Source organism: Scyliorhinus torazame, chromosome 1, assembly GCF_047496885.1.
Source record: "Scyliorhinus torazame isolate Kashiwa2021f chromosome 1, sScyTor2.1, whole genome shotgun sequence".
In the NCBI taxonomy this organism is placed as follows: domain Eukaryota; kingdom Metazoa; phylum Chordata; class Chondrichthyes; order Carcharhiniformes; family Scyliorhinidae; genus Scyliorhinus; species Scyliorhinus torazame.
The window spans coordinates 321,722,250-321,749,200 of NC_092707.1; the positions used below are offsets into that span (position 1 = coordinate 321,722,250).

The 26,951-nt window shown below is 44.1% G+C and overlaps 1 protein-coding gene across 31 annotated transcripts in view; it reads left to right on the plus strand.

The window, feature by feature from the left end:
* nrxn1a (neurexin 1a) overlaps window positions 1–26,951 on the plus strand; it is a 2,579,010-nt gene that overhangs the window by 998,840 nt on the left and 1,553,219 nt on the right. For 25 of the 31 annotated variants that reach the window (XM_072507900.1, XM_072507883.1, XM_072507882.1 and 22 more), the window contains 2 exons: window positions 6,054–6,077; window positions 7,076–7,237. In XM_072507900.1, coding sequence (XP_072364001.1) covers window positions 6,054–6,077; window positions 7,076–7,237 — 186 coding nt within the window. The remainder of the gene's footprint in view (window positions 1–6,053; window positions 6,078–7,075; window positions 7,238–26,951) is intronic. The other 6 variants (XM_072507988.1, XM_072508052.1, XM_072508071.1 and 3 more) reach the window with 1 other exon arrangement.

Sequence of the window (26,951 nt, forward strand, 5' to 3'; positions counted from 1 at the left end):
ACTTTACAGCCAACGAAGCACTTCAGAAATATTCTCACTGTTGTAATGTCGTAAATGTATGCTAATTGACAACTGGGAACTGTATTTGTGGTCGTCAGCAAAAGAGATCTAAAGGGCTTAATTTTCCAGCCTTTCCCGCTGTTGAGATCTTCTGAACCTTCCAATGGTGACCACCGCAGTGGCTTCCCTGGCAGCGCGGCTGACGGACCATACAAAATGGCGTTGACAAAGGTAGGACCAGAAGATCCCACCGCTAGACAATGGTGAGCTGCCTCTGCCGTCGTAAAACATGTTGTAGGGTGCGGGCTGGAAAATCTAGCCCAAAGACTGCTGAAAAGCAACTCAGAGTGCAAAATAGTTGTCAAATATGTGGGAACAACTTACTCAAGATCAGAAAGCATGGTGAGAAGTCAGCCATGAAGGCCCTGCTACTGTGAGCCATGTTGCATGACCGATGCTGAATGTTATCAAGAGGTGAGAATGTTTCTCTTGAAAAATCAATACTTCCAATCAGGATCCACTGTTCAAACTGAGGCCAACCATTCTGAAGAAATCTAGATCTCGTCAATAATTAAATAACTGACTGCAAAAAATGAGGTGAAAATCTGGCTGCCTTTTCCAATATTGAAAGATGGACACAACCAATTCGGCACAAACACACTTGATTAAATACATTCAAAATACAGGCTAATGCCCAGATTTTCGCTGCAGTGATGGGAGAATTCCTGGCTTCATGAATGCCACCTTTAAAATTGGCTGCCCAGATGTTTTTTTTTGTCCGGGCATGGTTGGCCACCAGTGAAGGACTGAGGAGGATGTCGAGTGCAGAAGCGGACTGGGTGGAATTCTTGCATTGGAGCTCCAGCCCCATGTCCAAATTGAAAATAAAGATTAAAACTTGAAACATCCTTCCAGCCCTCACCCATAACCCACTTGGCCCCATACAATCCCATGCCCTATCCACATGAATGCATGCCACTTAATGCCCCCCCACAGACCCACCATAAACTTTCATACCCTCAATGCCAATCTATGTCCCTTCACCCACCTCCATGGCCCTTTATATCTGCTATGCCAACTTGTGCACCTCCACTTACCCCTTAAAGGCTGTTGTGCTAACTCATGCCAACCCATGCCCCCATCTCCCACCCTTTGTCCTTACACCTACCATGCCAATTCATCTAGTTTCCACCATAAACCAACCTCTACACCCTTTCCTCCTTACATTTCATAATGGTTCCAAGTTTTGTGTTATCTGCATACAATGAAATTGTGCCCTGTACACCAAGGTCTCGGTCATTCATATATATCAGGAACAGCAACAGTCCCAAGACTGAACCCTGGGGAACTTGACTACACACATTGCTCCAAGCTGGAAAACATTCATTTACCTCTGTTTCCTGTCACTCATCAAATTTTGTATCCATGTAAGTCAAGTATCTTTCATACCATGAGCTACAATGTTGCTCACAGGTCTGTTGTGCAGCATTGTATTGGAAGCCTTTTGGAAGTACATGCACAGCACAGAAACAGCAATACCCTCATCAACCATCTCTGTTACCCCTTCAAACAAACTCCAACAAGTTAGTTAAACATGATTTTTCATTAAAAAATCTATGCTGGCTTTCCTTAATTAATCCCATTTCTCCATGTTTCTATTAGCGGGCAGCACGGTAGCACAAGTGGATAGCACTGTGGCTTCACAGCACCAGGGTCCCAGGTTCGATTCCCCACAGGGTTACTTACTGTGCAGAGTTTGCACGTTCTCTCCGTGTCTGCGTGGGTTTCCTCTGGGTGCTCCGGTTTCCTCCCATAGTCCAAAGAAGTGCAGGTTAGGTGGATTGGCCATGATAAATTGCCTTTAGTGACCATAAAAGGTTAGGAGGGGTTATTGGGTTACGGGGATAGGGTGGAAGTGAAGGCTTAAATGGGTCGGTGCAGACTCAATGGGCCAAATATCCTCCTTCTGCATTCTATGTTCTTAGACCTTAGAATTTTTCTCCCTAATTATTGTTTCTAGAAGTTTGCCCATCACTGAAGTTAAACTGACTGGCTGTAGATGCTGGACGCACTTTTTTGAACCAGAGTGCAATGTCTGTAGTTATCCAGTACCTCTGTGTGTCTAAAGATAACTGAAAAATGTTGGCGTGCCTTCACAATTTCCACTCATTTCGCTCAATATCCTTGGATGCATCCCATATGGTTCTGGCTCCTTATCAAATATATGTGCAGGTAACCTATCCAATACTCCTTTTTAATTTTCAACCATTTTAAAATATGAATTTGCTCTTCGTTTACCATGGTTTCGGTAGCATCTTTTCCCTTGATAAAAATAAAGTATTAATTTAAAACCTCTGCTATGCCCTCTGCCTCCATGCGTAAATACAGTTTTGTCCATAATTTCCCCAGACTCCTCCTTTTACCTCCGATTTAATGTTTATCTGACTCAAGAGGATTTTAGGATTCCTTTATGATTTCTCCAGGGTTTTTTTCATACTCCTCCTTGGCTTCTCTTATTCTCTTTTTCACCTTCTCTCGAAACCTTCTACATTAAGCCTGCTTGGGCTCAGAGCAAAGCCTCATCATGTATGCTTAACTTTGAGCCCAAACAGCGAGTAAAATAGAGAACACCTTTTCCCCAGAGAAAATATTTTTTTGTTGACAGCTCAGGCTCTCTGAGCAAGATAAAGGTGGCCCTCTCAGGAGGCGGGAAGATCACTGTTGCCTTAATATTGGACAACATTGGATCTTTACAGATGGGTTCTGTTGACAGCAGTAAAATCTCACAGTTTCTTGTTTGCAGATGCTTCAGGAATGTTACAGAGGCACAGTACAGGTGGAGAGGGGCTTCAACCTCTTCACCCTGAGGAGAGATCATCAGGAAGAAAGAACACATGGATTAATCAGGATAATGGGCCTCTCAATGGTTCAGGATGCCATTGACTGCACATGGGTGGCTTTGTGGGCTACTGTATCATGAGTCTTCACTTCAGTGAAAATAAACTTCCCGAATGCACCAATTCCCAACCTTACATCCATATCTGACTCCCCAATACAAACTCCCTTTTATCAGCATCAATCCAAATCAATGGCAAAAATATTCACACATCTTGATTCATTGTCAAAAAAGTACATCTAATCACCCATGTGCATTTCCTTAGTGCCTGACTTGCAGGTACCTTTGCCTGGTCTAGTGCACCTAGGAAGCGCTACCTCAGTACATGTAGCATGGCTGGTGGAAAGATGTTGAATTTTGATGGTGGAGACAGCTGATTGCCTTGCAGGGTGCCCTTGAATAACTCTGTCACTCAAATGGGGTGGCACTTCAGCAATCCTAGTGATCTGCAGGAGCACAAATTGCTGGTCTATCCCAAGCGCCTAAATGCCTTGTTGGGCTCTGAGATTCACATCCATGGGGGAATAGTCTGTGCCCGAGTGGCAGCAAGTTGAGTGTGCATCCCAGCAGCCATGGATCTCATGACTTCTGTCTGAGCTTCTACTCTTGAACTGGGAAATCAGGAATCCATCACCAGTGATGCATTGGAAGCTGAGAGAGTGGTCGGTCCACCATGGGTCAGTCTGGCAGTGCTGCCATGCTTTGCTCATCACTTCTGTGGTGGAAAGCATGGGTTCCAAGCTCTGTTGTCTACTCACCAAAATATTGGTGTTGGCTTCTTCGAGGATCCTCGTCAGCCGTGGAGACTGTCTGATGGGCCTAAAATGCAACAGGCAACTCAATGGACATTGTATTCAGCAATTTCATGCAGTCTGCCCTAACAAGGACCTCATTTGAATCTCTTGCAACAGAACTTACCTCAGATCATGCCCATGACCGTGCCCTCTGGTGAAACCACATAAGAGCTGACTTTTCTTCCAATTTTGGCTGCTGAACCTGTGCCTGGTGACACAACATATACAGATTCCCTCTCTGCATTAACCCCGAAAGTTTATATCTTGCCGCGATCTGAGTTGATGGCTGAGTGTCAGAACAAGTGAATATGTCTCCTCTTCACATTCATGGGGTTGCTTTTCCTCATGGCCCTTTGAAGACTGACTCCCCATCAGTGCTTGGGTGTCAGGCTGAGGAAAAAGGGGGTTGGAGGACAGAGTTTGACGGTTAAACCATCTGCAGTTTCCTTTTCATGGCAGCTTTTAAGTTGCGTACAGAGTGAGTGGAGGAGGTGTATAAGGCAGCAACTTTTCATCATCCTCAATGGCTTTGGCATTGCCAGGTGTTGCTGGCACTGTCTCTGATGATTCTTTGGACCAGCTCCTGAATGAATTCAGGCATTGTAGTCCTCTGACAGCTCTCTATTGCAGACCTCCTCTCCTGCAGAAGAGAAGGCAGAATGTCGGTGGTTTTGTGCCACTGTGCTTGACTGGTGTGCCTGCCACAACTGAATAGCTGTAGATTTGCAGCAATGTATACATGGCTGCCAAGATTGAAAGATGTATGTGAGTTGGTTCCATGTAAGAATGTGAGAAGTCGGTACTGAGTGCCAGGGTGTGCTGCCCAGTGAGGATATTGGCTGAATTGAGTTGTGTGAGAGGTTTGTGGTGTAGTGAGTCTGAGATGTGAATATGGATTCATTTACTCACTGAGACCTACTCAGGTGAGGTAGTCAAACTATTTTCAGCGCTGCTGCCAGATCCTCGGAGCAGCACATTGGACATTAACCACACCTTACCACCTGCACCTATCCAATTCTGAGGGTGTTTCTTGAAGGCTTCCCGGAGCCCCCCTGAGCGGAAATGTGGTATAGCCCCTAGCCTCTACTTGATTCACCAGTGCTTCTCTAGGGTAAACTTAATGAAGTGGGGAGCCCTTCCCCTGATGCACCTTAACAAATGTATTGACCCTGTGTGTTCCAAAAGGATTATCTAGCAGCCTGCAGCACATAAATGCAATTTCCTCTACAGGGAATGCATCTTTAAAAGGGAAGCCTACCTTCAGCACATGGTTTGCTCACAATATGCAAAGGCCACCGGCAGCATCAGAGGGAGGAATGAGGCCTGGAATCTGTTTGGGGCAATGCTATAATCATGCAAATGAAGTTGCTCCACAAAGTTTACTGGTAGGTCATAAACTGTGATCCCTCATGCCCAAAAGAACGGGCACAGCAATTTTGAGCCCCAAATGTTTTTATCATCTGCATCAGTAGTTCTAACACAGATTTTCTTGTTCATATTTGTAATTGATGGCATCTTCATCCTTAACAGAAGAATTTCTGAGGTTCTGAACAGAAGGCATATTCGGTCATCAGGGATTAGATAAAAGATTGTGTGTTGCATGAAGATTTAAGATGCATTTATTGAATGCATGCTTGATAACACATTTTTTATTTATTAATTCCAATGGATGCTCACATCACACATTACTCTGGATCTGCCTTTTCTTGGGTATAAGGAATTGAATTTACCATTTCAAATTTATTCATTTTATGAAAATCCTGGTTGAATGCACATTAGAGGAGATAAAAACAAAGTAATTCTGTTTATTGCTCAGGCCGGCGGACTTTGTTTTGCTTCAGTAAAGTGATCCTTAACTTCACCAATATGCTCAAAAGAAGTTAAGAAAGTAGAAAGGAATATAGTAGGTTTCTGTGTGCAATTGTTAAGAAGGTTACTTAAACTTCTTAAACGGGTTGATTATAAAAGCAAGAAATTGCTTTAAAAATCTGTCAATTACAGACTTAAATTTTTTTTAAAAACAACAATGAAGGTGATATTTAAACTGACTGTCATGGGTTCAAAGTAAGTATAGAGTCCCTGTTCATGACTAAGGTTTAGCAATATTAACATATTAATACTGCTATTAATATTATTGATGGCATACTTGTTAGTCTGCTTTTTTCTTGTAAAATTATTTTGCCTTTCTTATATGTTACTAACATGCTTAATAACTAACATGTCATTCATGGAATGTGTCATTCTACTAACCGTTACCTTAATCAAATAATGTACTAACATGGTAGTGACCATCATATTTTTGAGTAACAATCGTTATTCTGTTCACAGTTTTAATTTCCTTTCTCCCCCCCTTCTCCGCAAAGCACTCAGGCATCGGACACGCTATGGTAAACAAACTACATTGTTCGGTAGATATCATTCTAATTGTTTCTTAGTTTGGGTTTGCGTGTGTTTTCTTTCTTTACTGTAGACATCATTAACAAAAGAGGAACTGGGGTTGGTACTCTTCTGCTTACTTTGAAATCCTTCTTTCATCTGTTGCTCACCTTCTTTATCTGTTTCTATCAAATTCTATTTAAACTACTTCAGGGGCATCATAAAAGTTACAAGCGGTTGCATCAAGCTGTGGTTTTCGGGGGATCAAGCTGTACGGTGGCTGGCCCTGGGTTCACTGGCTCAGCCAGTTCCTGACCATACACAATGCATGGCATGAAGACGTGGACTGGGAATGTCTGAAATGCTACATCCATACATCTGTTCTTCGTTGCAAGCAATTTTGGTGTCTTACCTTCTTTTCAGTTTGCTCTTGCATGTGCACATCAGTTTGTAAGGCCTGAGTGTGCTTCTTACTTCAGTTAATTCCAGCAATTATTTTTTATGCACGCTTCTTTTTTTAACACAAGAAAGAGGAGATATAAAAAAGGGCAGTTGCACGATCAAATAAAGCTAGAGCTTTGTTGGTAGTGCTTACAGTGATGGTAATATACTAGTTGTTCCGATTAGCTTGTGCTTTGTCTGATGGGATTTATATTTCAATCAGCTGCACGTTTTTAATCTTCAGACGCATATATTGGATAATCTTACTAATATTTACATTTAACTCAACTAACATACAAAACATTCTACTAACACCGTTTTTGTGTCTGCTGAAAAAATTTGTTGCATTAGGGAAAATATTAACATAATTTTTCTATTTGGCTAACTTTTTTCTAAAGTAGTCTAGATCTTTTTTGGGGGGTGCAGTTATTGGATCAACAGCTGAGAGCACTGAGACTAAACAGACATGAAAATGGGTTGCTGTCTGCAGGTCTTACTCAAGAACCTGAACGAGAGTCTTTTATCTTCATATGAATATTGCATCTTTTCCTTGTGTTTTGTTATGTAGGTGACAATCTCAGTAGATGGAATATTGACAACAACGGGCTACACGCAGGAGGATTACACCATGCTAGGCTCTGATGACTTTTTCTATGTCGGAGGCAGTCCTAGCACTGCTGATCTTCCAGGTTCACCAGTCAGCAATAATTTTATGGGTTGCTTGAAGGAGGTAGGTTCAATTTTAAGTAGCCTAATGTAGATTGGTGGGAAATATTCTTTTAACCATAGCTTCAATAGGTTTGTCTTCTCCCGCCATGGGTTGATGATCAATGCACATCCTCCTCCAGTTGGGAGGGTGAGGTGGGAGAAGAGAAAGTCATGGAATACTTAAGGTTCTGGATCACTGGCAAGAAGCACATTTCAAATAGGGTGAGTTGAATAATCTACATTTTCCCCACCCTTCTCTATATAGCAGTCCGAACGTGAACAAACACAATCACTTCAGGTAGGCAGAATCAAGTGATGGGCAACTTCTGGATTTCAATTCATGGCATCTGGTTTGAAGGCAAGTTTTCTGTTACACGTGTTACTGATAGTTTTTGATTTTTTTTCCCCTTCTTAATTGCATATGTTATTTAATTAATTTGAAAAAAATGTGATGACCTGATTGGAAATGATATTAAAAGAGACTGTTAAACTTTAAGCGCCGGATTAAGATTGATTAAATTGCAGTCTTTGGCCACAGATACTATCTTCATAGATTCTTGGTATAATCTGGACAGAGATTTCTCAGAAACAGCAGAATGATGAATCCAAGACAATTCCAGTGCTGTAATCACTGATGTTATAGATATGTAAATGGAATCTCAATGAATAGAAATGCAACTTTTCTTGAGTAACTTATGTTTTTAACCATATTGTAGCACTGATGTAGCCATCTTCACCTGTCGACAAAATTTTACAGTTGAATACTGTAATTATATGATGAAACCTAGAAATAGCTGGGTAGCTGTCTTACAAAACATTAACAGTACTACTTATCAATTGGTGTGCCAAACTGATGCCCAGCAAGTTTGATCTGTAAACAATATTCTGCACATAGAGACCCTGAGGTTGTGTTCTCTGCTCAACCATCTGTTGGTTCCTAATTTACGTTAGGGAGACTGGCCATGCTAAATTGCCCCTTAGTGTCCAAAGGTGTATTGGTTAGATTATGGGGTTGTGGGGATAGGGCGGGGGTGTGGGCCTGGGTGGAGTACTCTTTCGGAGGGTCGTTGCAAACTCGATGGGCCGAATGGTTCCTTCTGCACTGTAGGGGTTCTATCATTATTATGACTGGATTTAGAAAGAAGCTATAATAAAAATAAACTTGAAAAGAATATATATTTACACCTGGAATTTTTGCACCCAAGTGGGGAAACGAAGTGGAGAAATTTAACAGTGCACAAATATAGAATTAGCCTCTTGGGCCAGTGAGTTCGGTCACCTGACCACTGGGTCCATATCTTTCCCGTTTAGTTGGTACACATAGTGGCATGACATGTAACAGTGTGTGTAACAGGAAACCATGTACATTTCTCGAGAAGAGCTAACCACCTATTCTGTCAAACCCTCATGGTCAATTCATCTCTGATGGTGAAGGATCTGCGGAGCTCATGGGGAAGCTTCCTGAGGATACTGACCAGCTCCTCATGATAACGTTGTGTAGTTGGCTGCATGTGATGTCTGCCTGTAAGGCCTGTTTGAGTTCCTGAATTTGATGAGAAGACACTACCTCTATTGGCATAATATCTTTGTCTTCCTCATAATCTGCCTCATCTTTGGTGGGTAAGAAGGCTCTGGAGAGGGCATCTGCCAAGTACGGATCCATGCCACGCCTGTAGATAACACTGAGGTTGTAATGTTGCAATTTGAGCATCATGCATTGCAGTCGTGCAGACCAGTGTGGAGAGGTTTCTTTAAGATAGTTACGAATGCTGGTAATCTCTTTCAACAGCAGAACGATCTGATATGAATTCATGAAATTTTTGACAGGCAATGACGAAAGCAAGAAGTTCATTTCTGATCAATGGAAACCGAGTCTGAGTGTCAGTGAGGGTCCTTGAAGCAAAGGTTGTTGGTCTGCCATTCTGGATGCAGATTGCACCAAGTCTGTGCTGGGAGGTATCTGCTGATATGAGTACTTGAACATCAAAGAATTGTAATATAGATGGGACAGTGAGCGCTTGTTTGTGTCTGTTGAGGACCACTGCGTGGTGCTCTTGCCAGCACCATTCGGTGTCCTGATGGAGAAATTGACAAAGAGGTCTATAACATGAGACAAACTGAGAAAGATAATTTATCAAACAAAGAAAGCGCTGTAAAACATGTCCACAGGAATGGCCATCTGTCATGTAGCCCATATCTTGGTTGGATTGGCCTGTAAATTATTGTCTGTGAGTAAATGGCCCATATCACGAGGCTGGTTGATCCTGAATCTGCATTTTGCAGTGTTAAGCTTTAATTGGATGGTTCTGATTCTGTCAAGGAGAAGATGAAGATATGCATCGTGTTCTTGCATCGTATGACCCCAAACAGGGATGTCATCAACAACGATCTCGCAAGATTGGCCTGCAAAGAGTTGCAACATTGGAAAACCTCGATGCCTGTGGAGATCCCATATGGCATCCGAAGAAAACAATATCTACCTATCGGAAACATGAATCTGGTTAGTCTTGAGGATTTCTTATCTAATAGGATCTGTTAGAATCTACCCTTCACATCAAGAGTGCTGAACACCTTGGCATTTGACAAGTCTGGTATCAACTGTTCCACTGTCTTCATAGGGTGATGTGGTCTGAGCAATGCATTGTTCAAGTGCAAGGTCGACACAAACCCTGACCACGCCATCGTTTTCTGTGACCACCATTGCTGAAAACAATTCTGTGGCCTCATCTATGGGAGTTATGACACCTAGCGCTATCATCCGATGCAGCTCATTAACGATTTTCTGTTTCATGTCTACTGGCACTCTACTTGGAGCACAGACACTGACGGCTGCTTATAATGTTGTCTTTTTTTCACAGCAGCTGCTGACTGAATCACAATACATTCCACAACCAAACAATCCTTGATCACGTCTTCAGTGAGAGTTGAGAATGCACATTTCTTCGTGGATATGCTTCTATCCCGATACACTCACATCCCCCGTGCCTTCCCCACCCTTACGTTCCCTGCCATCTCTCAGGGTGCCATCCAATGAACCGGTTGTGCTGTCGATCCCGCCCTGCACACGAACTGCCGGCCACCAGACTACGGACCCCTGGGACCTCCTCCTCCACTCCCCCAACGATCCACACATCCACTCTCTCATTGCAGAGGTATCCCCAGTGCTGCGGCCAAGCTCTTGGACGTTCGATTGCTGGCTGCTGCCTGTGGTGTTGAAGCCTCCAGTGTTCAGGCAACAAGTCCAGGCCTCATGGCCTGAATGAGATGCTAAGCAGTAACATCTGCTTGCGACCTGACACGTCTACCCACTTGGGAGCTATGGAATGCTCACATTACTAACAATGCCAATTCCCTATTAGCGATAGCCTTCAGCTGTGCAGCCAGAGGCCGCCATGGTCGGTGGGAGTTAAAGTGAACTGCACCATATTACCACGGATGGGGCTCTGTCCTGGGGGTTTTCGGTTGGCCGGCCAGGCTGAATCTGAGGTTGCCCCTGGTATGGATATACATGACCCGGGGCTGGCATGTTGGACCTGAGGGCGCTGAGATCCTTGCCCGCCCCCCAGCCGAGGGATGATCCCCCACCGATGGCAGCCGGAGCGTCCCCTCCCCCGGGCTCCCACACCCACCCTGAGCACTGGGGAAACAGCCCTGGTGTCTCCAGGCTGATTGCCTGATTTCCAAGATGGCTACTCACCTCCTCCGAACCCCACAGCAGCCATTGCGCTAGCTTCATGTTTTTAAATAGATGTGCTAAAGGGCACCTGTGTGGCCCTTAGATTGTGCCCATAATGTAAATAAAATTATGGGGCAGCTGAGATTCAATTCCTGCAATTTCTGTGTCACATTGGGATTCCAGCAACTCCAACATACTTCATGTGTCCTGGATAACCACATGTACAGGAAGTGGCTCCAGTTGTTGGAAGTCAAGCTTTGGGTTTCTGAGCATAATAAGTGGCTGGAGTCATGACTGCAGTTATTGGAGGCTGCATATTTTCTCAGCACATGTTCCTCGAGATAGTACCTCACAGAGCATTCAGGAAGTAGTACGTGGTAACCATACAGCAGGGTAGAAAGAGTTTGGTCATGCAGGAAACCTGTGGGAACGTGGCACTCTCAAATCGATTCTCTGGACTGATTACCAGGGGTTGCCCAGGTAGTTTGAAATGAAAAACGGTACACAAACTATTAATTGCATAATTTGCAGCCTTCAAAGCTGAGAGGTTCAGGTACAGAGTAGACACATTCCAAGGAGGAGAGAAGGAAAACCATTAAAATCTACAGCTCCCTGTAGCATAAAAGATTTAGCAATTAAAAAGAGACGGGGTAGAATTTTAAGGATGGAGATCACTCAGCGCTCACCATCCTGCCAATCAACATGAAACATGCCCGCACTGATTCTTGGAAGCACTCCGCCATTTAATGTTCACTTGAGAGTTGATTGGCAGTGGGCAGGGCTTCCATCTGTACTGGAAAGGAAATCCTGCCCATGACAGAGGTTGGATATCTGATTGGCCGACAGCTCTCCATCTCAACCAGGTACAGCACTGCAGTAGCCAGAGGCGGTACTGTCGTGCTCTGCCTGGAACTAAGTCTCCGGACTGTTGTAAAGGTAAGTCCACGGGAGGGAGGTTCACAGAAGTAAGCCTGGGCGGTGGGAGGAGGGGAGTAGGGTTGTGAAGGAAGGGCTGGAGTTCCAAGTTCCTAGAGAGGCGGGTGCCCTACATCTGAGGAGCCCTTCAGAGTGAGGTGCCACCACCCTCCTTTTCCCACCCAAGATGGAGAAAGTTTTTTTTTCTGTTTCCCACCCTATTCGCACCAGCTCTCGCAAGTCTCAAAATTGAGGGTAGGTGACAGGTGAAAGGATGGGTTTCCCACTCAAGGCCCACCAGCCCAATTGTGAATTTGCATCTGGTTTGGGGCAAGTGGGACCTTGGGGGGAATCCCTCATCCATTCAATTTATGGTCCTCTTCCTCGCCTCAGAACCTGCCTTGGAGAGAGCGTAAAATTCTACTTAGACAAAGGCAGTTTTAAGATTCATACATAAAATTAGCTAAGGAATAGAAAGCAGTGGGGAACCTCCCAGTGGGGAAGATAAAATTCTACCCTGGCTGTTGTTCTCCTTCGAGCAAAGAAACTTAAACGGAGGTTTGATAAAGTACACCAGTATAAGGAACAGGCAAAAGAGCCAGCAGTCACAAGAGGAAGGATTTTTAAAAATGCTCATTGTTATGATCTGGAATGTACTGCCCAAATGGATGGTGGAAACAGATTCATTGTAAACTTCAGAAGATAATTGGATAAACACATGAAGAGAAAAACAATTGCAAGGTGATGGAGTAAGAGCAGAGAACATAAGAACAGAAGAACTAGGAGCAGGAGTAGGCCATCTGGCCCCTCGAGCCTGCTCCACCGTTCAATGAGATCACGGCTGATCTTGTGTGGACTCTGTCATGAGATAGACCAGTATATCATGGTGCAGATACACACACTGATGGACACACAGCAAGACCAATCAACACACACAACACTGCAGCCAATCAAAAGTTAGAGCACACTCACTATAAAGACAGGGGGCATCAGAGTTCCCGGTCATTCAGGATGCAGCCTGCTACAAGGACAGAGCTTATAGCTTACAGCACAGGTCCTCACCGTGCTGAGTGCATAGACTGGTTCGGACAGGCATAGGTCTTTAGTTTAATCTAACATCGTGTTAACCCACAGTGAAAGTATGTTCAAAAATGTCTTACTTAATAAAATAGTGTTGCACTATTTTAAGTGTTGGTGACCTGTATGTGTTCCATGGATCCAGAACACCCAACACAACATGATACCAGGAGTTGAGGGATATTAGAACTTCTCAGACCTACCTGCAAGTGATCTGCCTTCCACCAGCATACAGTCATCCTGCAAAATGGACAGTGTTCACCTGCCGCCGCCGCTCCGCATGACCGGTAACCTGGGGGCCAACTGGAAGATATTCAAACAATGCTTCCAACTCTACCTGGAAGCCACAGACCAGGAAGATGCCTCGGACACCAAGAAGATCGGTCTCTTCCTATCCACGGCCGGGTAACATGCTATCCACATTTTCAATTCTCTCACCTTTGCTGATGATGAAGATAAATCAAAATTCAAGATGGTCCTCCTCAAGTTTGACACTCACTGCAACATAGAGGTGAATGAAAGTTTTGAGGGCTATGTATTCCAACAGCGTTTACAGGCTATGGATGAACCTTTCCAGTCCTTTCTCACCTCCGCATCCTTGCGCAGTCCTATAATTATGGGCCCACCTCCGACTCCATGATACGCGACCAGATCGTTTTCGGTGTTCAGTTGGACCCCCTAGGCCAGCAGCTCCTCAAGGTACAGCAGCTCACCCTAGCGACCGCCATCGAGACCTGCGCGCTACACGAACACGCCACTAGTCAGTATTCCCACATCAAAGCGGCTGAAACGGCGCGGCAAGGTCCCCACGAGGCAGAACGGGTCCAAGCAATCGAGCAACTCCAGGGCCTCAGCCTGGAGGAGGGCGGCCATTTTGCGCACTTTTCGCGGACTCCCGCGCTTGTGCCCACCGAACGAGGGGACGGCAACGTCGACGAACGTACTGCGCAGGCGTGCACCACGTACGGCCGCACCGCACATGCGCGGTGGCGCAGCGAACGTACTGACGCTACAACGTGCGGCAACTGTGGCTCCGCCCACTTAAAGCGGCAATGTCCTGCCAAATCCCGACAATGCCTGAGATGTGGCAAACTTGGACACTATGCTGCTTTATGCAGAGCAGCTTGGCCTGCCAATTCGTATCGCTCCGGCCAGACTCGCAGGAATGTCCGGTCCATTCAACCCACGGTCACCGAGTCCAATGCGGACCTACTACCCGATATTGACACCGAGGACCCGAAGACACCTTTTCAAATCGGTATTGTTACAAAAAACAGGGTGTCCCCGAAGCAAAGAATCCAGCCTCTGTCGGTTTACAGCATCGATCCAGACGATGAGTGGTGTTCCACCCTTACGGTCAACCAGAATTCGTCGCCCACCTCAGAGACTTAATTTATGAACTTTGCGGACTTATAGATTCTCTGAATTGTTTTGTTGCTTTGTTTGAACGTTTCCCTGGTTTGTATATAGTGTTGATCTTGTTACTCTTGTTGCATACTGCTTCTCTTCACCAGGCACCTTCCCATGTAAATAGCTTAGTTCTCATGTACGTAGCCCTGTAAATATGTCTTCGCACCCCACACGTCATTAGGAACATTCTCACCAAACATTATTTATTGCCACACACATACATTCTTTTATAAAAGGGGGGATGTCATGATATACACCAGTATATCATGGTGCAGATACACACACTGATGGACACACAGCAAGACCAATCAACACACACAACACCACTGCCAATCACCAGTTAGAGCACACTCACTATAAAGACAGGGGGCATCAGAGTTCCCGCTCATTCGGGATGCAGCCTCCTACAAGGCCAGAGCTTACAGCTTGCAGCACAGGTCCTCACTATGTGCTGAGTGCATAGACTGGTTCGGACAGGCATAGGTCTTTAATTTAATCTAACATTGTGTTAATCCGCAGTGAAAGTATGTTCAACAGTTTCTAACTTAATAAAGTAGTGTTGCACTATTTTAAGTGTCGGTGGCTTGTATGTGTTCCACGGATCCAGAGCACCAAACACAACAGACTCAGCTCCACTTTCTCACCTGAACTCCAGAACCCTTTATTCCTTTATTCTTCAAAAAACTATCTATCTTTATCTTGAAAACATTTAATGAAGGAGCCTCAACTGCTTCACTGGGCAGGGAATTCCCAGTGAAGTGAGACTATTTGCATAGCTCTACTGAAGATCCAACACAAGCATGTTCAGTCAAATGGCCTTGTTCTCTGCTGTGTCTTTCTATGATATATGACATTGCCAAGTTTGCAGGTGATTTAAAAAATTGTGTTGAAGTAGACTTTTTGAACAAACTCCATTAATAGCTCAAAGTCCAGATTAACCTTTAAACCTGTATCATGACATTTGAGAATATAGCTCCAATTTCATGGCAAGAAATGATGTGAAGATGTCATTTTATCATTTTCACAAACAGCAGGATTTTAAACATAACTCTATTGTCACATTTCTGCATTATTGACATCCCACCTTTACCCTTTTTTGCTATATCAGACAAAAGAAAATGTCACCAGACAGATTCACACAGAATTAGGGAAATGGTAGCATATGGAATGGGCAGGTTTGGATGTAGGTGGGAGTTCAATGAATATGGAGTCCAGGATGGAGAATCGCCCTCAAGAGCTACCAGCCCAATCAGGTAGTGGTGGCCATTGCTGAGGCTGCAGCTGTGAGGAGAAAATGGCTCAATATGCACCCTCAAAGCGGGGGTAAGTATTCTTTAGGGATGATAGGGTGGTCATGAGGAACAGACAGAATTGTTGTCGTGTTGTCTTCCCCACTGACAGGTTCCCTACTGCTACTAGGGGAGTCCTTCCTTGGGCCATGGAGTGCCAGAAAAAGAATGCCCCCCTCCCCTCCCAGAATGCACATTGAGGCAATTAAGTATCACTGTACGGCCTCTGCATCTTGTGGTGCCTACCCTCCACACAAAAGATGAGAAGAGGCTCTTAGTGAGCCACTTAAGTGGCTCAAGTGGGCTCCCAATCTGCCAATTTTTCCACCACTGACAAAATGGCATGACAGTGGGAAGACTTCTGACATCCTCTATGCCTTCCTGCACTTTTTTGCCAACTTTTCCTGCCTCCCAGCCCATTGCAAAAGTGTGGGTAAAATTTGATGTAGATTTAACATCCTTTTCTGGTTTAACTGGCTGAGTCTCTTGTGCCTTGGGCAACCCAGCAGCTGCTGTGAGGCAAGAATATCCTTGGAAGCAATTCCTTGTGGGCCAGGGGAAGCAGAATTGTTTCCTCCCATATCCCGAAGCTCCCACACCATCCGACTCTCCCCCTACCCACGTTATCAATTGACTTGTTTGAACTGTTGGACGGAACTTGTTCTGTAGCCTTCTCTAGTGTGTTCCCCACCTGCCTGTAAATCAGGCCAAATTATATCCTTGGAACCTGTCAATAGCAAATGGTGTACACTGCGGGGTTAAATCCCTCTCGCTTGTGGGGAAATCCAGTTATTAGGGTTTCCTGCACATTGCCAGATTCCTCACTTCCAGAATGTTATAATTCCACCCAATCTGACAAAAGAGTTCAGAGAGAACAAGAGATCAAAGTTATGTGTTTGCTAATATATGTTTGTAAAATGATTGAATTTTAATGGGCCAAAGAGTGGTTTGAATAAAAGTTTAATATATCATTCGCAAACGCTCTATACAAAGAACTGGTAATGTAATAATGATATAATAACATTTATTCTTGCCAGATGATCAGCTAGGCTGTTGATAGGTGTCTATGATGGAATACAAAGTGAATTAACTGGAATTCATTGAGCATGGTATTATATGGGGCGATAAAAGGCACTGAGCATAGATTTTAATCAGAGTATTTGATCACTTTACTTGTTTCTTTCTTTGCCAATGTTCTTCTTGGCTCCATCTTCATTATCTTGTGGCAGTTCATTCAAGTGTTATTATTAATCTCCCAGCTTTAGCTGCAAATGTCCAGAGGTTATTCAAGCTCCCTGATGTCTGCACACTTGCACTTCCAGCAGAATTCAATGGATGGTAATCAGTAGTTGGAACACCTGCCGATTTTCTTCTCCTTCACCCAAGGCATTGTAGCAAACTGTAACACTCCTACCATTGCCCCAGTCTAGCTCATTGATCACAGCGCAGACCGGAGGTCAAACCCAAAACTGTAATGTGTGGTTGATTGTGACATTTGTGATTACGGTTATCACCTTAGTGTCAGGCAGATTGCTTGTTGAGTTGAACGTGGAGCGAGTTTAAGGATGCAACCTAAACTCGGGTTTCTGAAGAATATGAACTGCTCAAGCTTTACTTACAGCTTAGGAAGTTACTTCAACCTATAAGTAGAAAATGTTCTTGGGACTATTACTTGACGAGTACTTCCTGAACTCTAGGAATTTTGTACAAGCAAAACGAACCTATTATGAAATGTAAAATTACAAAAAATCTGTGGAAAACCAATCCAGTAGAATGCACTCTGTAATCGCGACTTGATCCAATTCATGTTTTTCGGATGAGCCCACCGGCTGCTTTCATTTCTCTCTGAATGGTTTGGGGACAAAGCCAAGAACTACAGTTTGAGAATATAATAACATAAGAACTAGGAGCAGGAGTAGGCCATCTGACCCTTCGAGCCTGCTCCACCATTCAATGAGATCAAGGTTGATCTTTTGTGGACTCAGCCTCACTTTCCCGCCCGAATACCATAACCCTTTATTCCTTTATTCTTCAAAAAACTATCTAGCTTTATCTTGAAAACATTTAATGAAGGAGCCTCAACTGCTTCACTGGGCAAGGAATTCCATAGATTCACAACCTTTTGGGTGAAGAAGTTCCTCCTAAGCTCAGTCCTAAATCTACTTCCCCTTATTTTGAGGCTATGCCCCCTAGTTTTCACCCAGCAGTGGAAACAACCTGCCCGCATCTATTCTATCTATTCCATTCATAATTTTATATGTTTCTATAAGATCCCCCTGCGTCCTTCTAAGGCTGGTTTAGCTCAGTGGGTTAGGCAGCTGGTTTGTAATGCAGAACAAGGCCAGCAGAGCGGGTTCAGTTCTCGTACCAGCTTACCCAAACAGGTGCTAGAATGTGGTGACTAGGGGCTTTTCACAGTAACTTCATACTTGTGACAATAAAAGATTATTATTATTAAACTCCAATGAATACAATCCCAGTCTACTCAACCTCGCCTCGTAATCCAAACCCCTCAACTCTGGGACTAACCTTGTGAATCTCCTCTACACAAGCTCCAGTGCCAGTACGTCCTTTCTCAGGTAAGGAGACCAAAACTGAACACAATACTCCAGGTGTGGTCACACTAACACCTTATACAGTTGCAGCATAACCTCCCTAGTCTTAAACTCCATCCGTCTAGCAATGAAGGAAAAAACTCCATTCGACTTCTTAATCACCTGTAAACCAGCTTTTTGCGACTCATGCACTAGCACACCCAGATCCCTCTGCACAGCAGCATATTTTAATATTTTATCATTTAAATAATATTCTCGTTTGCTGTTATTCCTACCAAAATGGATAACCTCACATTTGTCAACATTGTTTTCCATCTGCCAGACCCTAGCCCTTTCACTTAAACTATCCAAATCCATCTGCAGACTTCCAGGATCCTATGCACCTTTTGCTTTACCACTCACCTTAGTGTCGTCTGCAAACCAGGACACTTGGTCCCCAACTCCAAATCATCTATGTAAATTGTGAACAATTGTGGGCCCAACACTAACCCCTGAGGGACACCACTAGCTACTGATTGCCAACCAGAGAAGCACCCATTAATCCCCACTCTTTGCTTTCTATTAATTAACCAATCCGCTATCCATGCTACTATTTTACCCGTAACACCATGCATCTTTATCTTGTAGAGCAACCTTTTGTGTGTCATCTTGTCAAAAGTTTTCTGGAAATCAAGGTATACCACATCCATTGGCTCCCCATTGTTTACCGCACTGGTAATGTCCTCACAAAATTCCACTAAATTAGTTTGGCACGACCTGCCCTCTGTGAACCCATGCTACGTCTGTCCAATGGGACAATTTTCATCCAGGTGCCTCGCTATTTCTTCCTTGATGATAGACTCCAGCAACTTCCCTACTACCAAAGTTAAGGTAACTGGCCTATAATTACCGGCTTTCTGCCTACCTCCTTTTTTAAACAGTGGTGTCACATTTGCCAATTTCCAATCCGCCAGCACCACCCCAGAGTCTAGTGAATTTTGGTAAATTATCACTAGTGCATTTGCAATTTCCCAAGCTATCGCTTTTCGTACTCTGGGATGCATTCCATCAGGGCCAGGAGACGTGTCTACCTTTAGTCCCATTAGCTTGTCCATCGCTATCCCCTTAGTGATAACAATTGTCTCAAGGTCCTCACCTGTCATAGCCTCACTTCCATCAGTCACTGGCATGTTATTTGTGTCTTCCAGTGTGAAGATCGACCCAAAAAACCTGTTCAGTTCCTCAGCCATTTCCTCATCTCCCATTATTAAATCTCCCTTCTCATCCTCGAAAGGACCAATATTTACATTAGCCACTCTTTTTTGTTTTATATATTTGTAGAACCTTTTACTATCTGTTTTCATATTCTGAGCAAGTTTACTCTTATACTCTTCTTTATAGCTTTTTTAGTAGCTTTCTGTTGCCCCCTAAAGATTTCCAAATCCTCTCGTCTCCCCCTAATCTTTTCCACTTTGTATGTTTTTTCCTTCAATTTGATACTCTCCCTTATTTCCTTAGATATCCCTGGTAGATTTTCCCTCGTTCTATCGTCCTTCCTTTTTGTTGGTATAAGCTTTTGCTGGGCACTGTGAAAAATCGCTTGGAAGGTTCTCCACTGTTCCTCAACTGTTTAACCATAAAGTTTTTGCTCCCAGTCTACCTTAGCCAGCTTTTCTCTCATCCCATTGTAATCTCCTTTTTTTGAGCACAAAACACGAGTGTTTGATTTTACCTTCTCACGCTCCATCTGTATTTTAAATTCCACCATATTATGATCGCTCCTTACGAGAGGATCCCTAACTGTGAGATCAATCCTTTTTCATTACACAGGACCAGATCTAGGACCGCTTATTCCCTCGTAGGTTCCATTACATACTGTTCTCGGAAACTATCGTGGATACATTCTATAAACTCCTCCTCAAGAATGCCTTGACCGACCTGGTTAAACCAATAATGAAAAGGTTATAAGTCATGAAACTGTATCTAATGAGAACAACCAAGAAACATTTAAAGCAGAATTTAAATATAGCAAAAGACCTTGTTTTTAAAAAAAATGTTTAAAGAGCCGATCCTACTTCCAGCTGCTTCATCATTCTTTCATTGACATGTGTATCTGCGAGAACTGCACCTAGAGGGCTGTCAACTTATAGGAATAAATCCATGATCAATCTGACTAACAGTACAGTGACTGCTGCAATGTTATTGATGTTATCTGTCTCAGTTTTCCTTTGATGATTTTAAACATTTTGCAGTAAGGCATAATATTGGTGTTTACTGCAATTGACACAAAATTATACCACTAGAAGGCATATTTGTTTAAATTACTAGTTTGAAAAATGTCACTTGGGGGAAGTCACATTTCTTGTACAACTTGTTCAAATACTGCTGCATACATCTTCGGGAAGTTATGGATGCATATTCTTTCTGATAAACAGTAGGCCAACCAATGACATGTTGAGCATTATCTGTACTATAATGATGTTGTGAAGATGTGGAGATGCCGGCGTTGGACTGGGGTGAGCACAGTAAGAAGTCTTACAACACCAGGTTAAAGTCCAACAGGTTTGTTTCTATGTCACTAGCTTTCGGAGCGCTGCTCCTTCCTCAGGTGAATGAAGAGGTATGTTCCAGAAACACAGATATAGACAAATTCAAAGATGCCAAACAATGCTTGGAATGCGACCATTAGCAGGTGATTAAATCTTTACAGATCCAGAGATGGGGTGACCCCAGGTTAAAGAGGTGTGAATTGCATCAAGCCAGGACAGTTGGTAGGATTTCGCAGGCCAGATGGTGGGGGATGAATGTAATGCGACATGAATCCCAGGTCCCGGTTGAGGCCGCACTCATGTGTGCGGAACTTGGCTATAAGTTTCTGCTCGGCGATTCTGCGTTGTTGCGCGTCCTGAAGGACGCCTTGGAGAACGCTTACCCGGAGATCAGAGGCTGAATGCCCTTGACTGCTGAAGTGTTCCCCGACTGGAAGGGAACATTCCTGCCTGGTGATTGTTGCGCGATGTCCGTTCATTCGTTGTCGCAGCGTCTGCATGGTCTCGCCAATGTACCACGCTTCGGGACATCCTTTCCTGCAGCGCATGAGGTAGACAACGTTGGCCGAGTCGCACGAGTATGTACCGCGTACCTGGTGGGTGGTGTTCTCACGTGTAATGGTGGTTCCCTTCCCTTCCAGTCGGGGAACACTTCAGCAGTCAAGGGCATTCAGCCTCTGATCTCCGGGTAAGCGTTCTCCAAGGCGGCCTTCAGGACCCGCGACAACGCAGAATCGCCGAGCAGAAACTTATAGCCAAGTTCCGCACACATGAGTGCGGCCTCAACCGGGACCTGGGATTCATGTCGCATTACATTCATCCCCCACCATCTGGCCTGCAAAATCCTACCAACTGTCCTGGCTTGATGCAATTCACACCTCTTTAACCTGGGGTCACCCCATCTCTGGATCTGTAAAGATTTAATCACCTGCTAATGGTCGCATTCCAAGCATTGTTTGGCATCTTTGAATCTGTCTATATATGTGTTTCTGGAACATACCTCTTCATTCACCTGAGGAAGGAGCAGCGTTCCGAAAGCTAGTGACATCGAAACAAACCTGTTGGACTTTAACCTGGTGTTGTAAGACTTCATACGATGTTGTGAAGAGCAGAAAGCATTGATATTGAGGGACACATCCTGCTTGATTAGTCTCCTTCCATTTTTTGAAGAACTGACATCAATAGAATATTTGACAGTCCCACCTGAAAGCGTGTTGGTTAACAGAATAGGTATGGGGGTTCAGGATAAAACTTGGACAAGTAATTCCCATTGCAATTCCTATTTCCCGCCAACAGTGCACTCCCGGCATCAGATTCCCTGGTGGAAAGGCATGGCTACAATGGGAAATCCCATTGACATGTGGCAGTTTGTCTGTTTGTGGGTGCCAATGTTGTTCGGTGATTGGACGGTAGGATGCTCAGCATCAGGGATTTTATGGGAATTGGTTTTTGGATTACAGCTATTGTGAATTTGTAGGAGAGACCTGAATTCAGAAAATTGTTGATTGATTTTGTTGATGATACTAACCTCGAAAAGGCAGCAAAGTTGGCCCATTGTGTCTGCATTGGCTCTCCAAACGAGCATTATGACTTAGTGCTATTCTTCTGCCTTTTCCCAATACCCTGCATATTGTTTCTATTCAAGTAATCATCTAATGCCCTTTTGAATGCCTCGATTAAACCTGCCTCCACCACACTTCCAGGCATTCAAGACCCAAACCACTCGTCGTGTGAAATTTTTTTTTCTCACATCACATTTGCTTCCTTTGAAAATTATTTAAAATCTGTGCCCTCTCATTCTTGTTTTTGTTTAAATGGAAACAATTTCATCCTTTCTACTGCGTCCCCTCATGATTTTAAATATCTATGAAATCTCTTCTTAGCTTTCATCTCTCTGAGGAGAATAGTCCCATCCTCTCCAATCTATCCTCATAACTGGAGTTTGTCATCCTTGGACCCATTCCTTTTATGTCGGTGCAGACTCGATGGACCAAAGGGCCTCTACGACACTATATTTTTCTATAATTCTTCTAAACCTCTTCTGCACTCTCTCCAATGTGTTCACATCCTTCAGCACAACTGCCTTGCTCTTATACTCTATGCCCCTGTTAAGAAAGCCCCAAATACTATCTGTTTATTAACTGCACCCTCCACCTATCCTGCCACCTTCAATGATCTATGCACATATAAACTCAGGTTCTTCTGCACGTACACCCCCTTAAGAATTTTATCCCTTATTTTATATTGCTCTTGATGTCTCAAAATGCATCAACTCACACTTCTACGCATTGAACTTCAGCTGCCACCGATCCACCCACTCTGTTGTATTTGGTCTTCTATACCTTGCAAAGGAATCCACCAAATACCTTGACTCGTCCAAACCAGGATCTTTACTGAATCACACGTGGTAAGATAGCAATCTGTTACAGAGCATGTTTTCATGGAGTTTCTTTGTACTCCTCTGGAACTACACCTGGCTTGACTGTTCACTGCACTTCTTACTATCATCTCCTACAACCATCCGGTGACGGCCGGATGTGTCTCGCTTTATATGGCGCGCCTGGTCACATGACCACAGTCTTGAGACCGCATGCCTGCACCCACACCTGCTGGTTGGAGGTCGCACTGCATCCCTCATCTGGCTGCATCTGGCCATACTATGGACTAATACAAAGTGAGACAGAGCTTTAGCTCCTGATCGGTATTTGATGAACAGTGGTTAGCACTGTTGCTTCACAGCACCAGGGTCACAGGTTCGATTCCCGGCTTGTGTCACTGTCTCTGCAGAAACTGCACGTTCTCCCTGTGTTACATTGGTTTCCTCCGGGTGCTCCGGTTTCCTCCCACAAGTCCTGAAAGACGTGGTGTTAGGTAATTTGGAGATTCCAAATTCTCACTCTGTGTACCCAAATAGGCGTCGGAATGTGGCGACTAGGGGCTTTTCACAGTAACTTCATTGCAGTGTTAATGTAAGCCTACTTGTGACAATAAAGATTATTATTATTATGACATTGCTTACAGGCATATCACCACACCCTCCACCAACTTGTCTATATCCTTTTGAAGTTCCACACTGTCGTCTGCAAAGTTTACAGTGTTTCCAGGTTTTGTCATCCGCAAACTTTGAAATTGTCTTTGAAAAAGATCTAGATATGAATATATGTCAGGAAAAGCAAAGGTCCCAATATAGGCCCTTGTTGAACTCCGCTAAAAATCTTTCTTCCTCCCAAAATAATCTGTTGACCATTACTCTCTGTTTCTTCTTACTCAGCAAATTTGGCATCCACATTGATATTTTTCATTGAATGAGCGATAATGTTTCTCACAAGTCTGTTGCGTGGCACTATGCCTTCTGAAAGTCCATGTACACCACATCAACAACATGGGCCTCATAAGCCTTTCTATTACTTCCTCAAATAACTCCAGCAAGTTAGTTATACACAATTTTCCCTTTAGAAATCCATGTTGGCTTTTCCATGTGACTACTAATTCCGCCACAAATAATTGTTTCTGGAAGCTTGCCCATCACTGATATTAAATTGACCAGCCTGTAATTCCTGGGACTATCCTGACAACCTTTTTAGAACAAACGCATAATATTTGCAATTTTCTGACACCTCCCCTGAAGCTAGAGAAAACTGGAAGACTATGACCAGAGCCCATGAAATTTCCATTCTCCCTTTCCTCAATATCCTTGGGCGCATCCCATCCAGTCTCGGTGACTGGACAACATTAAGAACTGACAGTCTATTAACACTTCCGCCTTCTCAAGGGCAGCACGGTAGCATTGTGGATAGCACAATTGCTTCACAGCTCCAGGGTCCCAGGTTCGATTCTGGCTTGGGTCACAGTCTGTGCGGTGTCTGCACATCCTCCCCGTGTGTGCGTGGGTTTCCTCCGGGCGCTCCGGTTTCCTCCCACCGTCCAAAGATGTGCAGGTTAGGTGGATTGCCCATGATAAATTGCCCTCATTGTCCAAAATTGCCCTTAGTGTTGGGTGAGGTTACTGGGTTATGGAGATAGGGTGGAGGTGTTGACCTTGGGTAGGGTGCTCTTTCCAAGAGCCGGTGCAGACTTGATGGGCCGAATGGCCTCCTTCTACACTGTAAATTCTATGATAATCTATGATAATCAATTTTGAACCTTGTTAGGGGTGGGGTTCCCTGTCTGCCACAATGTTCTGGGTGGCATCCACCTCCATGGTAAAGACCGATACAAATTATTCATTTAATACCTCAACCATGCCCTCAGCCTCCACGGGTAAGTTCCCTTTTAGGCGTTTAATGACCGACTCCTCTTTTTAACGACATTTTACTGTTAATAATAATAATAATCGCTTATTGTCACAAGTAGGCTTCAATAAAGTTACTGTGAAAAACCCCGAGTCGCCACATTCCGGCACCTGTTCGGGGATGCTGGAACAGGAATTGAACCGCACTGCTGGTCTTGTTCTGCATTACAAGCCAACTGTCTTAGCCCACTGTGCTAAACCCCTGTAGAAAACTTAGGGATTTCCTTTTTATGCAATTCCATTAGGACACTTGCACTAAGTAGCCAAAATGGGAGTATACAAATTAAAAGAAGCCCTGGTAAAATTACAGACTAAAATGGTCAGATTAAAGATGGTCCTAGGATGAATGTGCTAAATTGGGGGAAGGCTAATTATAACAATATTAGGCGGGAACTGAAGAACCTAGATTGGGGGCGGATGTTTGAGGGCAAATCAACATCTGACATGTGGGAGGCTTTCAAGTGGCAGTTGAAAGGAATTCAGGACCGGCATGTTCCTGTGAGGAAGAAGGATAAATACGGCAATTTTCGGGAACATTGGATAACGAGAGATATTGTAGGCCTCGTCAAAAAGAAAAAGGAGGCATTTGTCAGGGCTAAAAGGCTGGGAACAGACGAAGCCTGTGTGGAATATAAGGAAAGTAGGAAGGAACTTAAGCAAGGAGTCAGGAGGGCTAGAAGGGGTCACGAAAAGTAATTGGCAAATAGGGTTAAGGAAAATCCCAAGGCTTTTTACACGTACATAAAAAGCAAAACGTAGCCAGGGAAAGGGTTGGCCCACTGAAGGATAGGCAAGGGAATCTATGTGTGGAGCCAGAGGAAATGGGCGAGGTACTAAATGAATACTTTGCATCAGTATTCACCAAAGAGAAGGAATTGGTAGATGTTGAGTCTGGAGAAGGGTGTGTAGATAGCCTGGGTCACATTGAGATCCAAAAAGACGAGGTGTTGGGCGTCTTAAAAAATATTAAGGTAGATAAGTCCCCAGGGTCTGATGGGATCTACCCCAGAATACTGAAGGAGGCTGGAGAGGAAATTGCTGAGGCCTTGACAGAAATCTTTGGATCCTCACTGTCTTCAGGTGACGTCCCGGAGGATTGGAGAATAGCCAATGTTGTTCCTCTGTTTAAGAAGGGTAGCAAGGATAATCCAGGGAACTGCAGGCCGGTGAGCCTTACTTCAGTAGTAGGGAAATTACTGGAGAGAATTCTTCGAGACAGGATCTACTCCCATTTGGAAGCAAATGGACGTATTACTGAGAGGCATCATGGTTTTGTGAAGGGGAGGTCGTGTCTCACTAACTTGATAGAGTTTTTCGAGGAGGTCACAAAGATGATTGATGGAGGTAGGGCAGTGGATGTTGTCTATATGGACTTCAGTAAGGCCTTTGACAAGGTCCCTCATGGTAGGCTAGTACAAAAGGTGAAGTCACACGGGATCAGGGGTGAGCTGGCAAGGTGGATACAGAACTGGCTAGATCATCGAAGGTAGAGAGTAGCAATGGAAGGATGCTTTTCTAATTGGAGGGCTGTGACCAGTGGTGATCCGCAGGGATCAGTGCTGGGATCTTTGCTGTTTGTAGTATATATAAATGATTTGGAGGAAAATGTAACTGATCTGATTAGTAAGTTTGCAGACGACACAAAGGTTGGTGGAATTGTGGATAGCGATGAGGACTGTCAGAGGATACAGCAGGATTTAGATTGTTTGGAGACTTGGGCGGAGAGATGGCAGATGGAGTTTAATCCGGACAAATGTGAGGTAATGCATTTTGGAAGGTCTAATGCAGGTAGGGAATACACAGTGAATGGTAGAACCCTCAAGAGTATTGAAAGTCAGAGAGATCTAGGAGTACAGGTCCACAGGTCACTGAAAGGGGCAACACAGGTGGAGAAGGTAGTCAAGAAGGCATACGGCATGCTTGCCTTCATTGGCCGGGGCATTGAGTGTAAGAATTGGCAATTCATGCTGCAGCTGTATAGAATCTTAGTTAGGC